The 16,984-nt window shown below is 43.0% G+C and overlaps 1 protein-coding gene across 1 annotated transcript; it reads right to left on the bottom strand.

Annotated features, from left to right (window-relative positions):
* Positions 1–5,589: 5,589 nt before the first annotated feature.
* On the bottom strand, positions 5,590–9,999 carry LOC121986624. Its single transcript, XM_042540579.1, has 5 exons — positions 9,228–9,999; positions 7,538–8,853; positions 6,802–7,456; positions 6,198–6,696; positions 5,590–5,728 (listed from the first exon to the last, which is right to left on the bottom strand). Exons 1-5 carry the CDS (start codon positions 9,997–9,999, stop codon positions 5,590–5,592), a joined length of 3,381 nt encoding a protein of 1,126 aa, XP_042396513.1.
* Positions 10,000–16,984: the final 6,985 nt, after the last annotated feature.

Here is a 16,984-nt window from a genome sequence, read left to right on the forward strand (position 1 = left end):
GTTCTTCCTTGAGATAGCATGGGTATATAGGAGAGATTTGGAATAGATATAGGTTCTTATGCATTTGGCTGTTTAATGTGAAGTTCTTTTCTTTTTCAAGATGAGCATGGTTAAGGGAATCGTGGTCTTGATATCATGATCATGTTTGTCTTCGATTTAGTTTGGGATAGCTTAATAGTATTGTACGGAATTATGCTGTAGGGTTGATTTTATTCTAGTTACCCTTTTATGTGTACAAGCTCTTAGTTGTCTCTTCCAAAAGTTGTTTTGTGAACCATATGTTGAATGACAGTATAGCTCCCCTACATGTTTGCATGTTTTAGTATATTACGAGTTAACCTTTGATAGCAGCAGTAACTTTTCCTGAGGCTTAGCTTGGTTGAAGATTTTGTTAAAGATGGTTGCTTTTTGTACAGAATTAGGATTTGGAAGAGGTTAAGAATAGCATGCGTGATTTGCTTTCCTTTCTTCTGATTTCCATTGTAGCATGTTAAAGATTTTGTTAAAGTTTATATGCAGAATCTTGTTAAGTTTGTTTGCAGAATAGTATGCAGATTTTATAAGTATAGTATGCAGATTTTATAAGTATAGCATGCAGATTTTTATAAGTATAGTATGCAGATTTTAGATAAGCTTAATATGCAGATTTTAGTTAAGCTTAGCATGTAGATTCATGTTAAGCTTTGTATGCAGATTTTTGTTTAAGCATTTTTAGAATTTGTTTAAGCATTTCAGTCTTGTAAGAAGCATTCTTTTATTAGAAGACTTAATCAAGACATGTTCTGGGATGGTGGTATGATCTGGGGACCTAAGCCCGGTGAGCGCTCCAGAATCAACCAAGATATGTTCTGGGATGGTGGTATGATCCGGGGACCTAAGCCCGGTGAGCGTGCCAGAATCAATTAAGATATGTTCTGGGATGGTGGTATGATCCGGGGACCTAAGCCCGGTGAGCGCGCCAGAATCAATTAAGATATATTCTGGGATGGTGGTATGATCCGGGGACCTAAGCCCGGTGAGCGCGCCAGAATAGAGGGGAACTCCGGTCCTAAGTTCGGACCCCTACCAACCTAGCGCTAGAGTAGTTGTTTGATCAACAACTTATGTTACGGCACTGCTAAGTTCAACTAGATCACCACAATAGTAGGTTTATAAGTACGCATGCAAGTATGTTCAAGTCATGTTCATGTTTATGCCTATGTTTATGTTTATGTTAGACTTGCTTACATGTTTAGCATTTCAGCCTGTCTGATTCTTTTACTATTAGATGAGCATGAGTAGTCTTTAGTAAGCATTCAGTTAGTTCATGTTATAGATACATGTACATGCATATCGAGATTTTTGTGAGTTAGATAGCGCTTACTAAGCAAATTTTGCTTATAGACTACACTTCCTCTTACTGCAGATACAGGAAAGGAAAAGATATAGAAAGGAAGGCGACAAGGAGGTGTTCGAAGGATGTGTGATGCCAGGACTATGGAAGCCTTGGGACTAGGAAAGAAGTTTTAATTTTAGTTTCTGCGTTTTAGTTATTGTAAACATTTGAGTTGTATTTTAAGTTCATGTCATTTGAAATTATTCTGTTTAGGTTGCATATAGGATGAGTTCAGTTTAGTAAGTAGATATTTGTGTGTTTGATACTTATTTAACTGCGTGGTTGATTGATATGTGTTCCAGCCGCTTGTGGCTGAGTATATATTGCATGTATTGTTGAATATGGTCACCGGTACAGGGGAGACTCTGTCGAAATTTTTCGGTAGGGTTTCCATGTGATTAACAATCATACCGGTTAAGTAGAGTTAGTAGTTAAGTAACGGTCATCCTTAGAGAGTAGTAGTAGTAAGAAGGGCGGTCGTTATATTACCACTATGTGTTTAGTCCTAGAATGGTGAATAGGATTTTTTTGTCAGATTAATTGAGCTGATATTATCAATAAAGATTTTTGTATTTTTATATTCTAGTTGATAGTCTTTTAATGTATGCATCATCCACAACAGTTGAGATGCACACTTTCCTAGGGCTATGTATTCAGCTTCTGTAGTAGATAAAGCAACATAGTGTTACTTTCTGCTTGACCAACTTACAAGGCACTGACCTTGAATTTGGCAGCTACCACTTGTACTTTTTCTGTCTAATTTGCGCCCGGCATAGTCCGAATCAGAATAACCAAAAATGTCAAAGGTGCAAGTTCTAGAGTACCAAAGTCCAACATTTAGAGTGCCTTTAATGTACCTAAGTATTCTTTTAACATATTTTAGGTGTGACTCTTTTGCACTGGATTGGTATCTTGCGCACATACCTACTGCAAACAATATATCGGGTCGGCTTACAGTTAGGTAAAGTAAGCTACCTATGACACTCCTATAGTACTTTGGATCGGACAGCACCTCCCCTGTAGCAGTGACAAATAGAACCGGTATACAACACCACAGATAATACATACACAAATATATATCACAACCACACAGATAATATACAGCCCACACGGCTGTAAAGTCAAACACAGCGGAAAACAAGAATAACAAAGATAAAATAACAAAAACTCACCGCGGGCCGGCCCGGCTTGACTCATCGGCAAAACAACCAAATACAAATAACAAGTCCACAGCTCAATTATTACAATGCTAAATTCAAAGGTTTAACTCACAATAAAATGAAAACCAAAACCGTAAAACCATCCTCAGAAGTGACATGGGACCGGCAGTCGGGATCCTCCACCAAGCGTACTAGCATCGCTATCAGCTACGTGGTGAAATTACCAATGCGGGTGGTGAGTATAAAACTCAACGGGTAATAGGATAGACAGTGCATGAGTATCATAAAGAACAGGAATACAAAAGGATACAGTCTCGGAAAGATAAATAGCAGATACTACAGGGTAAACAAAGTATATATATATCCATACCTGAAACCATATCCTAGGCTAACAGTGTAAGGTCTGAGATAAAGTAAACTGCTACAGTACTGCTCATAACTACCAGAATCACATATAAAGTATACTGCAATAGTAATCAGTGTCCAAGCATATATAACAGGTATGTGATAACAGAACTGCATAAGTAAGCATAAACAGCATAAGCAGGTATATCAAGAAGTAGCGTATGCACGGATGGTCACTCCTGCCCACCCCTCAAGTCCATGACCCCAGTATGGACGAGAGGTCGGGACAATGACAAACTGTACACACTCCAGCTACCACTACTCTCGAGTGGCCGAGGGGATAGTTGCATAGTAGCTGAATAGCTACGTCTGCGACGGGGGCCCCTGCTACCCGCGACTCCAGCAGACACTACCCATGAGTGAGCGAGTGGGGGGCACGACAGGACATGCGGCACGCTCCAAGCTACCACTACCCATGAGTGGCCGAGCGTGCGGCCCAAGCCAACGACCGTCTCAACCACAAGGGAGCCAAAGTCGTCGGCTATGCATGCAATGACATGATGCGAATAATGCAACTGTCATCATATATATATAACAGGAAATCAGGTATGCTACATGAATCCGCATGCTCAATACTAAACATAAATAAACAGTAATCAAACAGGTAAGCATAAACAGGTAAGCATGGCATCTAGTATCTGCTAGGTATCAAGAATAACAACGGGAGACTGTATAGATAAGAAAGTGATCATCTCGAAGATTGAGTGGATAAAGTATCAAGCACAAGAAATAAAATAAGTGGAGTCAAGATAAATACTGCATAGATGAAACTAACTCATGCACTTAAACCGATATCTAAAGGAGCAAGTTAAGAAGTACCCGCCTCTAAGTGTAGGCTGAATCCAACGCCAATCTCGTCGCGACACTCGTCCCGATGAAAGTCCTGTGTCAACGTATCAATTTTAATTGAATACATATGGAACTAATTAACTACATTACTCTACAAGACAAACGCCTTTAATCCTAGTTCCATTCATTAACCAAATGAAGCCACATGGATCTACCCAAAACCAATCGCAAACCCTAGTTTTAGTCTATCATCATTAGGATTGCAAATCATGGTTTAGCCCCTAATATTACTGAACAACCACAAGATAAGCTTCAATAGATGTCTACCTTACCTTAGAGCAACTAAATCACTTCTGCTAGCCGCTGTCCGAAAATGAAATCGCCACAGCACAGTGAAGCTGTTTACTGCCACAAATCGACCAACCAAGTTCTTTACAGCGCTATACACATCACAAACACCCCAATCAATACATACTCAGTATCAAATCCAATCTGAAACCCACATTTAAACCTGCAACCCTAACACCTACAGTGGAATAAACCTTACCTATAGATTCCCGGAGGAAGAATAGCTGCTGGAAGTAGATTCGAGCCCTTCACAACAAGTCACTAGTGACTCACGGCCGGAAATCCCACTGCTGAGGAAGTCCACCGGTGTCCGTTTGCTGCTGGAGAGTCCTGGCCAAACTCCTCACCGCGTGACACTGCCGGGACAACACCCCAATCAACGCCACATCCCAATCTAACCTCAAATCACAAAACTATAGTCTCAAAACCCTAATCGAGCCATTCCATAACTCCACTTACCTCAATGGCAGAGACCCTCACAGCCGGCGACAAGCACCCGACGGAATCAGCTCGATGCGAGGCTACACTCCGGAGAAGCTCCACTGTCGCGGCCCCGCGTTAAGGAGTTGAGAAGCTCGGAGACTCGATCTGCGACTAGGCACCGGCGATCGACCGGGGAGGTGCGTCGGTGCTGATTCCCGTCGGCGGATAAAGTGAGCTCGAGGGGAAATCGGGGGTTATCGGCGGAGTGGACACGAAGAGAATGAGAAGGGAATGAGGTAGCCCTTAGGGCTCGGGCACTGTAGCTTCCTATTTATATAGGTAGGGTTTAATTTCTCCACCTAATTAACTCCCTAACCAGCCCCTCAAAGGGTGATTTACATTATCCCTTTAAACACTGTCATAAATCCTCCAAATAAATCCAGAAAAATGTCCAAAAATTCTTTTAAATCATTATAGGCTATTTTATTTTGCCGTATCTCACATTCTCCCCCTCTTATAAGAATTTGGTCCCCAAATTTATGACGTAAATGCAATAAACGACAAACGACATGCGAAGTCAATCATCATATGAAATAACTTACATACCTTCATCAAACAACTGTGGGTACTGTGCTCGGATCTCATCCTCCAGCTCCCAGGTTGCCTCGTCATCTGAATGATGCCCCCAACCAACCTTGACCAATAGGATTGTCTTGTTTCGCAGCTGACGTTCCTTGTGATCTAATATCCGCACTGGAACCTCCTCATGCGTTACATCTGGCTGAAGGGTGATCGAGACATCTGTCAAAATATGTGTAGGGTGTGGCACATATTTCCTCAACATAGACATGTGAAATACATCATGCACCCCAGCAAGTGAAGGCGGCAGCGCCAGTCGATATGCTACCTCCCCGATCCGCTCAAGTATCTGAAAAGGTCCGATCTAACAAGGAGCTAACTTCCCTTTTAACCCAAACCTCCTCACTCCCTTGGTAGGAGACACTCGCAGGAACACGTGATCATCCACAGAGAACTCCAAAGGTCTCCGTTTCCGATCCGCGTAGCTTTTCTGTCGGTCCTGGGCTTCTGTCATTCTGCGTCTGATGGTGCCAACCAACTCTGCATCTCGCTGAATACGCTGAGGTCCCAAGACTGACGATTCTCCAACCTCGTCCCATAAAGTAGGAGATCAACATGCTCTGCCATATAATGCCTCGAATGGTGCCATCTGAATCGCTGAGTGATAACTGTTATTTTATGCAAACTCCACCAAGTGTAAGTGATCCTCCCAGCTACCGCCGAAGTCCATGACACAAGATCTCAATAGATCCTCCAATGTCTGAATAGTCCGCTCCAACTGCCCATCCGTCTGAGGGTGAAAAGCAGTGCTAAAACGGAGTTCCGTACCCATGGCCTGCTGGAGACTCCGCCAAAATCGAGAGGTAAATCGTGGATCTCTATCTGATATAATACTCAGAGGTATACCATGTAATCTGGTGATCTCTCTGCAGTACAACTCTGCCAATCGATCCAGCGAATCCGTCCGACGGATCGGTAAGAAGTGTGCAGATTTGGTTAACCGATCAACGATTACCCAAATCGCATCATGACCCTTCCGGGTCCGGGGTAGTCCTACCACAAAGTCCATCGTGATATGCTCCCATTTCCATTCTGGTATTTCTATCTTCTGCAGTAACCCAGCTGGTTTCTGATGTTCTGCCTTGATTTGCTGACAAACTAAACACTGCGCCACAAATACATCAATATCCTTCTTCATACCATTCCACCAGTATGATCGTTTCAGATCCCTGTACATGCGAGTACCTCCTGGATGAATCGCAAATCTAGATCGATGTGCTTCCTGTAGTAAGTCCTCCTGGACAGGATGTGACTCAGGGACACATAATCTGCCGCGGAAATACAGAATTCCACTATCATCACAAGCAAACTCTGTCTGCTGTCCTGAGGTAACTCTGCTACGTAAAAACTGCAGATGCTGATCTGTAGCCTGAGCCTCTTTGATACTCTCCACTATAGGTGACTGAGCAACCATGGTGACTAGCAAGCCTCGCTCTGTCTGTGCTTGCTCCATCAACCCCAACTCAGAGAAGTTCTGTATCAACTCTGTAACCATCACTCGGTGACAAGCCAAAACTCCACGGGATTTCCTGCTCAAAGCATCAGCCACCACGTTGGCTTTCCCCGGGTGATAGTTAATTGTGCAGTCATAGTCTTTCAAGAACTCCATCCATCTTCTCTGACGCAGGTTTAGTTCCTTCTGGGTAAACAAATACTTGAGACTTTTATGATCTGTATAAATCTCAAAGGTGATCCCATATAAATGATGTCGCCAAATCTTCAGTGCGAAGATGATAGCTGCCAACTCCAAATCATGAACTGGATAGTTCCTCTCATGATCCTTCAGCTGACGTGAGGCATATGACACCACACGATCGCGCTGCATAAGTACGGCACCCAATCCCTGATAAGATGCATCCGTGAAAAGTACAAATCCATCCATGCCAGAGGGAAGTACTAACACTGGTGCAGTAACAAGCCTCCGCTTGAGCTCCTGGAAGCTCTGCTCACAAGATTCCGTCCAGCTAAACTTCTCTCCCTTCCGGGTTAATCGTGTCAATGGTAAGGCTATGCTGGAAAAGCCCTCAACAAATCTCCGATAATACCCAGCTAATCCCAAAAAGCTACGAATCTCCTGTACGGTCTTCGGCTGCTCCCAACCAGTGATGACCTCAATCTTCTGTGGATCAACAGATATACCCCTGCTGGAGACAACATGTCCAAGAAAACCCACCGAAGGTAGCCAAAAGGCGCATTTACTAAACTTCGCATAGAGGTGTTCTCGCCGAAGCGTCTCCAAAACTATGCGAAGATGTCGCCTGTGCTCCTCCTCAGATCGGGAATATATCAGAATATCGTCGATGAACACAATGACGAACTGATCTAAGTACTCAAGGAACACTCTGTTCATCAGATCCATAAACACTGCTGGAGCATTGGTAAGCCCAAATGGCATTACCATGAACTCGTAATGACCATAACGAGTGCGAAATGCTGTCTTCGGAATATCCGCATCTCCAACCCTGAGCTGATGATAGCCTGAGCGCAAATCAATCTTTGAATATACACAGGTATCCTTCAGCTGATCAAATAAATCTTCTATACGTGGCAGTGGATATTTGTTCTTGATAGTGACCGCATTCAACTGTCGGTAATCAATACATAGTCTTAGTGATCCGTCTTTCTTCTTAATGAAGAGTACTGGTGCTTCCCACGGAGAAACTCTGGGACGGATAAATCCTCTGTCCAACAGCTCCTGTAACTGAACCTTCAGCTCCTCTAACTCCTTTGGTGCCATGCGATAAGGGGTCTTGGATACCGGTGCGGTTCCCGGAACCAACTCAATCGTAAACTCGACTTGCCTTTTAGGAGGCAAACCGGGGAGTTCGTCAGGGAATACATCTGAAAATTCTCGAACAATAGGAACGTCCGAAAGTCGTGGTAATGCATCTGTATCAGCTTTAACCATAGACAGCAAATATCCCTGACAACCCTGCGACAGTAATCTTCTCGCTTGCATTGCTGATATGACTGATATCCCATCACCCCCGGTTCCGATGAATGACCAAGATGGTAAACCGGGAGGTCTGAAGGTGACTACTCTCGCTCTGCAGTCAACTGTGGCATGGTTCATGGCCAGCCAATCCATGCCCAATATAATGTCAAATTCCACCATCTCCAATACCTGCAGATCCACCATAATAGTCTGACCATTGAAGTCTAAAGGACATCCTTTAACTTCCAGACTAATACTTAGTACCTCGCCAGATGGTAGAGATACTGTCAGCCCGTGTGTCCGACGACTAGGCAATCTCCCGATTTTACCCAGAAATACTCGAGATATGAATGAATGGGAACTACCAGTATCTATCAATAAATCTGCAGTAAATGTATAAACCGAAATAGTACCTTGGAAAACCGATCCCTCAGCTCGCTGTGCCTCCTCCCGTGTAACAGCATAAACACGACCCACCTCTGAGCTCGGCTGTGGTATCCCTGAAGTGGCCTGCGCTGGCATCTTAGGTGTGGGAACCGGCTGCTGATACTGAGACTGAGGCTGCTGCTGATATGCTGAGTAAGGCTGATGTGGATGAAAATCCTGCAGTGCTGGAAATGCCTGATGAGAAAACGCTGCGGTAGAATACTGTGTAGTCGCTGGCTCCTGACCCTGCACATGGTATATCTGTCCCTGAGAAGGCTGTGGTCGTTGCTGACGTGGGGCACTATGGGTCTTCTGCGATCTCCTCTGTGAACGTGACTGAGAGGATGATTCCCCTGAGATGTAACTTTAGGAGCCTCCAACTGTGCTTTCAGAGTACAATCCCGACTCTCATGCCCCGGAAGTTTACAGTAGAAACATATAGCATGATCCAATGGGCAACTATTCCTGGTGTGACTCTTGGACCCACACTGAAAACACCTGGTCCCACCAAAGTTCTTCTGATCATGATGAGGGGGACGATAACCTCCATCCGATGTTCGCCCAGTCTTCTGTGGCCGAGAAGATCCTCCGGAAGGAGCCCGAGAACTCTGACCTCTATTCCCTCTCTTTTGCGACGACTGCTTTTCATGTCCTTTCTCCTGATTTACCTACTGCTGAGTCATCTCTATAAATAGTGCTCGATCTAGAACCTCCCGATAGTAACTACCTGGAAATCCTGACATCTGAATCCGAATGTATGCTGCAAGACCCTGAGTGAACTGCTGCATACGATCATAATCTTGTGCCACTAAGTGAGGACAAAATTCTGCCAACCTACAGAATTCAGCATTGTACTCCATCACTGACCGGTCGCCCTGCTTGAGATTCAGAAATTCCTGGCGTCGAGCTAGACAGAAGGTCGCTGGGAAATATTGCCGCTCAAACGCGTCTCGGAACATCGCCCATGTGATGCGCTGCTCTCCAAAGATCGTCTTCTGCATGTCCCACCATGTGACTGCTTGATCTCGGAGATGATACGCTGCCAGTTCCACTTTCTCCTCATCTGTGCAACTCAAGTACTCAAAGGTGCTCTCTACATTCTTCAACCAACTTCGAGCAGCCCAAGGATCTGCTCCGCCCAAATATAAGGTAAATCTGTCCTTGACGGACCTCGCCAGCAACGGTATCCGAGCTCTGTCCCTCATCCAATCAGTAGTAGCAGGAGTAGGAAATGCTGATGGTATCCCGGAGGGAATACCCTGAGGCTGAAATTCCCGATTCCTACCAGATGGTATGACTGAAGGGATCTCCTGAGGCTGGCGTCCGTGATCTCTAGGAGTCTGATGGGTCTGTCCCCGACTAGCCATCTCAACATCCGTTGGATCCCTAGAAGAATCCGCCTCCTGAGTCACTGGTTCTGGTTCCTCGGCCTCAATGGGTTGTTTCCGTGGTCGTCCCGGACCACGACGATAACCGGCTCCCGCTCGACCACACCTCATACCTGATGTAAACCACTAATAAGTATTACACACAGTATAAGTTTGTACTTATAAAACTTACATCCAATTACTTGGAGGTGTTCCGCCGCCACCTGGTCCCAAATCCCGAAAAGTCACTTCGAGGAATAAAATCATGAAAAATCCAAAACGTATGAATCTGACATCGTAAACCTGTAGCTCTGATACCAATAAATTGTCACGCCCCGAGAGTAAGGTTGTCCGACGAAAATCGGACAGCACCTCCCCTGTAGCAGTGACAAATAGAACCGGTATACAACACCACAGATAATACATACACAAATATATATCACAACCACGCAGATAATATACAGCCCACACGGCTGTAAAGTCAAACACAGCGGAAAACAAGAATAACAAAGATAAAATAACAAAAACTCACCGCGGGCCGGCCCGGCTTGACTCATCGGCAAAACAACCAAATACAAATAACAAGTCCACAGCTCAATTATTACAATGCTAAATTCAAAGGTTTAACTCACAATAAAATGAAAACCAAAACCGTAAAACCATCCTCAGAAGTGACATGGGACCGGCAGTCGGGATCCTCCTCCAAGCGTACTAGCATCGCTATCAGCTACGTGGTGAAATAACCAATGCGGGTGGTGAGTATAAAACTCAATGGGTAATAGGATAGACAGTGCATGAGTATCATAAAGAACAGGAATACAAAAGGATACAGTCTCGGAAAGATAAATAGCAGATACTACAGGGTAAACAAAGTATATATATATCCATACCTGAAACCATATCCTAGGCTAACAGTGTAAGGTCTGAGATAAAGTAAACTGCTACAGTACTGCTCATAACTACCAGAATCACATATAAAGTATACTGCAATAGTAATCAGTGTCCAAGCATATATAACAGGTATGTGATAACAGAACTGCATAAGTAAGCATAAACAGCATAAGCAGGTATATCAAGAAGTAGCGTATGCACGGATGGTCACTCCCGCCCACCCCTCAAGTCCATGACCCCAGTATGGACGAGAGGCCGAGACAATGACAAACTGTACACACTCCAGCTACCACTACTCTCGAGTGGCCGAGGGGACAGTTGCATAGTAGCTGAATATCTACGTCTGCGACGGGGGTCCTTGCTGCCCGCGACTCCAGCAGACACTACCCATGAGTGAGCGAGTGGGGGGCACGACAGGACATGCGGCACGCTCCAAGCTACCACTACCCATGAGTGGCCGAGCGTGCGGCCCAGGACAACGACCGTCTCAACCACAAGGGAGCCAAAGTCGTCGGCTATGCATGCAATGACATGATGCGAATAATGCAACAGTCATCATATATATATAACAGGAAATCAGGTATGCTACATGAATCCGCATGCTCAATACTAAACATAAATAAACAGTAATCAAACAGGTAAGCATAAACAGGTAAGCATGGCATCTAGTATCTGCTAGGTATCAAGAATAACAACGGGAGACTGTATAGATAAGAAAGTGATCATCTCGAAGATTGAGTGGATAAAGTATCAAGCACAAGAAATAAAATGAGTGGAGTCAAGATAAATACTGCATAGATGAAACTAACTCATGCACTTAAACCGATATCTAAAGGAGCAAGTTAAGAAGTACCCGCCTCTAAGTGTAGGCTGAATCCAACGCCAATCTCGTCGCGACACTTGTCCCGATCAAAGTCCTGTGTCAACGTATCAATTTTAATTGAATACATATGGAACTAATTAACTACATTACTCTACAAGACAAACGCCTTTAATCCTAGTTCCATTCATTAACCAAATGAAGCCACATGGATCTACCCAAAACCAATCGCAAACCCTAGTTTTAGTCTATCATCATCAGGATTGCAAATCATGGTTTAGCCCCTAATAGTACTGAACAACCACAAGATAAGCTTTAATAGATGTCTACCTTACCTTAGAGCAACTAAATCACTTCTGCTAGCCGCTGTCCAAAAATGAAATCGCCACAGCACAGTGAAGTTGTTTACTGCCACAAATCGACCAACCAAGTTCTTTACAGCGCTATACACATCACAAACACCCCAATCAATACATGCTCAGTATCAAATCCAATCGGAAACCCACATTTAAACCTGCAACCCTAACACCTACAGTGGAATAAACCTTACCTATAGATTCCCGGAGGAAGAATAGCTACTGGAAGTAGATTCGAGCCCTTCACAGCAAGTCACTAGTGACTCACGGCCGGAAATCCCACTGCTGAGGAAGTCCACCGGTGTCCGTTTGCTGCTGGAGAGTCCTGGCCAAACTCCTCACCACGTGACACTGCCGGGACAACACCCCAATCAACGCCACATCCCAATCTAACCTCAAATCACAAAACTATAGTCTCAAAACCCTAATTGAGACATTCCATAACTCCACTTACTTCAATGGCAGAGATCCTCACAGCCGGCGACAAGCACCCGACGGAATCAGCTCGATGCGAGGCTACACCCCGGAGAAGCTCCACTGTAGCGGCCCCGCGTTAAGGAGTTGAGAAGCTCGGAGACTCGATCTGCGACTAGGCACCGGCGATCGACCGGGGAGGTGCGTCGGTGCTGATTCCCGTCGGCGGATAAAGTGAGCTCAAGGGGAAATCGGGGGTTATCGGTGGAGTGGACACGAAGAGAATGAGAAGGGAATGAGGTAGCCCTTAGGGCTCGGGCACTGTAGCTTCTTATTTATATAGGTAGGGTTTAATTTCTCCACCTAATTAACTCCCTAACCAGCCCCTCAAAGGGTGATTTACATTATCCCTTTAAACACTGTCATAAATCCTCCAAATAAATCCAGAAAAATGTCCAAAAATTCTTTTAAATCATTATAGGCTATTTTATTTTGCCGTATCTCACACATGACCTTCTTGGATATGGGAACAACCACCACCGCCTAGACAAAGCCTTTTAAGGAAAGCTAATATTTAATTTCCTTAAATAACTTTAGGTCAACCAAAAGGAACAATCAAATCACAAGGAAAAGAAAAATAAAAGAACACAACATCAAAAACAAATTCGAAATACTAGAATCACATGCCTCTTGTATTTGGTATTTTTACATGAAGATAAAACTAGTATGATGCGGAAATTAAATACTAGTATACCTTTTTTTTTTCAAGCAAAAACCTCTAGGTCTTCTACCGTATTCCTCTTCTAACCTCGGACGTTGTGTGGGCAACGATCTTCCGAGATGAGAAACCACCAAAGCACCTTCTTCTCCTCCTTGAAAGGTTCGGCCACGACAAGAGCACCTCCAACGACAAGAGCACCTCCAAGGATGAAGAGATTTTTCCACCAGCCAAGCTCCATGGGATGAAAGTTTTCTCTCCTTCTTCTCCAAGCTAGAATCCGGCCACAACTTGATCTCCAAGAGTGAAGGGAGTTTCGGCCACAAGGATGGAGAGAAGAGAAGGGATGAGGCCGGCCACACCAAGGAAGAAAAGAGGGAGAAAAATAATAGAGGTTGTTCACCTTGAAGGCTCCCAAAACCCCTCTTTTATAATCCTTAGCTTTGACAAATAAGGAAATTTAATTACAATAAAATGTCCTTAAATTTCCTTGACATGAATTAGTTAAGAAAAATTAAATAAAATTTCCTAATGAATCATGTCATGGCCGACCACCTCATGAAGAGCAAACAAGGTAATTTTCAATCAACAATTAAAATTCCTTATTTTTCTTCAGAAATTTAAAAAAATAAAATTTCCCTTTAAAATCCCTTCATGGTTGATATAAAGAAATTTATTAATTTTAATTTTTCAACATGTGAATAATTTACAAAGAAGAAAAATAAAATATTCTTCCAATCTACAAATAAGGAAAGAGACTTAATCTCTTTCTTTAATCTTTTGTAGAAACTTATAAAAGAGATATTTTAATTTTTAATCTCTCCAATAAATTATATCTTCCACATAAGAAAAATTTAAAATTAAAATTCTTTTCTAATTTAATAGGGCCGGCCACCTAAGCTTGGGTTCAAGCTAGGGCCGGCCACCCATGGATCAAGGCTTGGCCGGCCCTAGCTTGGTCCTCAAGCTAGCTTGGCCGGCCGCTATAACATGGGTATGAAGGTGGGTATAGGTGGGTATAGTACTATATAAATAAGAGGCTACGATAGGGACCGAGAGGAGGAATGAGTTTTGGTCTCCCGATAAAATTAAGCATCCCGTGTTTTGCCCCGAACACACAACTTAATTTTATCAATAATAATTCATTCCACTAGAGAACTATTATTGAACTACCGCACCAATCCCAAATTACATTTTTGGGCTCTTTCTTATTATGAGTGTGTTAGTCTCCCTGTGTTTAAGATGTCGAATGTCCACTAATTAAGTGAGTTACTAACAACTCATTTAATTAATATCTTAGTCCAAGAGTAGTACCACTCAACCTTATCGTCATGTCGGACTAAGTCCACCTGCAGGGTTTAACATGACAATCCTTATGAGCTTCTCTTGGGGACATTATCAACCTAGATCACTAGGACACAGTTTCCTTTTATAATCAACAACACATACTATAAGTGATATCATTTCTCAACTTATCGAGTTTATTGATTTATCGAACTAAATCTCACCCATTGATAAATTAAAGAAATAAATATCAAATATATGTGCTTGTTATTATATTAGGATTAAGAGCACACACTTTCATAATAACTGAGGTCTTTGTTCCATTAGAAAGTCAGTATAAAAGAAACAACCTCTGATGGTCCTGCTCAATACACTCTAAGTGTACTAGTGTAATTATATAGTTAAGATAAACTAATTCCTAATTACACTACGACCTTCCAATGGTTTTTTCCTTTCCATTTTGGTCATGAGCAATTGTTTATAATTTATAAGGTAATGATAACATTATCTTCTGTATGTGACACCACATACTATGTTATCTACAATATAAATTAATTGAACAACTACAATCAAATAATAGATAATTTGATCAAATGTGATTCTTTATTCAAAATAAATGTTTACAAAAGCTTAGGCTTTCAGTATACACTCTAATAATCTCCCACTTATACTAATGACTAAGCTGCCATATATGCTGCCATACATCTGATTCCCATCCCCTCCACATGTCAATCAAAAGCTTTTGCTGGAAGGGCCTTAATGAAAGGATCTGCCAGGTTATCTGCTGATGCAATCTTGGCGATGACAACTTCTCCTCGCTTCACGATATCTCGTATCAGGTGGTACTTGTGCTCTATATGTTTACTTGCCTTATGGGCTCATGGTTCCTTCGAGTTTGCAACTGTTCCGCTATTATCACAATAAATTGTGATGATTTTGGGCAAACCAGGAATCACATCTAAGTCCATTAGAAAGTTTCTGAGCCATACTGTTTCTTTAGCTGCCTCAGAGGCTGCTACATACTCAGCTTCGATGGTTGAGTCCGAAACGCATTTCTTCTTAACACTCCTCTATGCAATGGCTCCACCTCCTAAAGTAAACACATAGCCTGATGTAAACTTACTGTTGTCCCTATCTGATTGGAAATCTGAATCCGTGTAACCCACAGGGAGCAAATCTTCTGCTTGGTAAACTAGCATATAACCTCTAGTCCTTCTCAAGTACTTTAATATATGATTTACCGTAGTCCAATGTCCTTGTCCAAGGTTACTCTGATATCTGCTAATCATGCCCACCATAAAACAGATATCAGGTCTCGTACACAGCATTGCATACATAAGGCTTCCTACAGCCGAAGCAAAAGGAACTGCTTTCATGTCCTCTATCTCCTTTGATGTCTTCAGAGACATCTCTTTAGATAGAGCTACTCCATGCCTAAAAGGTAGGAAACCTTTCTTGGAATTTTGCATGCTAAAACGAGCAAGGATTGTATCTATATATGAAGCTTGGGACAGACACAACATTCTTTTCTTGCGATCCCTTTTAACTTTGATCCCAAGAATGTGTGCACAATCTCCTAAGTCCTTCATATCAAATTGTTTGGACAACCATACCCTTACGTCCGATAATACCTTGACATTATTGCCAATTAACAAAATATCATCTACGTATAGTACAAGAAATACCACCACATTTCCGTTACACTTCTTGTATACACAAGACTCATATGGACATTGAATAAATCCATATGATTGGATTACTTCATTAAACCGGATGTTCCAAGACCATGAAGCTTGCTTCAGTCCATAAATGGATCGATTGAGCTTGCACACTAGATGCTCTTTGCCTTTTTCAATGAACCCTTCTGGTTGCTTCATATGGATGTTCCCTTCAAGACTTCCATTAAGGAAAGCTGTCTTGACGTCCATTTGCCAAATCTCATAATCTATATGAGCAGCAATGGATAAGAGTATCCGGATAGACTTAAGCATGTCTACCAGTAAAAAGGTCTCCTCATAATCGATTCCCTCTTTTTGAGTGTACCCTTTCGCAACAAGCCTAGCTTTGAAGGTTTCTACCTTCCCGTCTGTCCCTCTTTTCCTTTTATAGATCCACTTGCATCCAACGGTTTTTATACCATCAGGTGGTTCTACAAGCTCCCAGACCTTATTAGAGTACATATACTCTATTTCAGAATTGTAACGACCCGGCCCTTTGGCCTCTTGGGCGGCCCTTGTGGCGGCCCAACTGGCGGCCCTTATGTCGTCGGCCCATTTGGCGACCTCTCATGTCGTCGACCGATGACCCTTTGGCCGTGCCGTTACTCACAAGGACTTTCCACCCCTGGCCAGTGGATTTTTGCCTCCCCCAGGATTCGAACTCTAGACCTCCAGGCTTAAGTACTAGAGTTTTGCCTCCCCCTTCGGCTTCTTCACTCCAGCTTTAGGTCCTGTACTCTGAGATTTATTCACTTTCTTTGTTTAGCTAACTTGTTTCTTCTTCTTCTTTCCTTTCGGTTTAGAAGTAGAACCATTTTCAGCATAGTGAATCTGAGAATTGTAACGAAACAAACCTTCTGCTGCCTGAAGTTCTGTCAGTAGTTCCGCCAATGAATATGCCCTTTTATTCATATTG

The sequence above is a fragment of the Zingiber officinale genome, chromosome 5B (assembly GCF_018446385.1).
Source record: "Zingiber officinale cultivar Zhangliang chromosome 5B, Zo_v1.1, whole genome shotgun sequence".
NCBI lineage: Eukaryota > Viridiplantae > Streptophyta > Magnoliopsida > Zingiberales > Zingiberaceae > Zingiber > Zingiber officinale.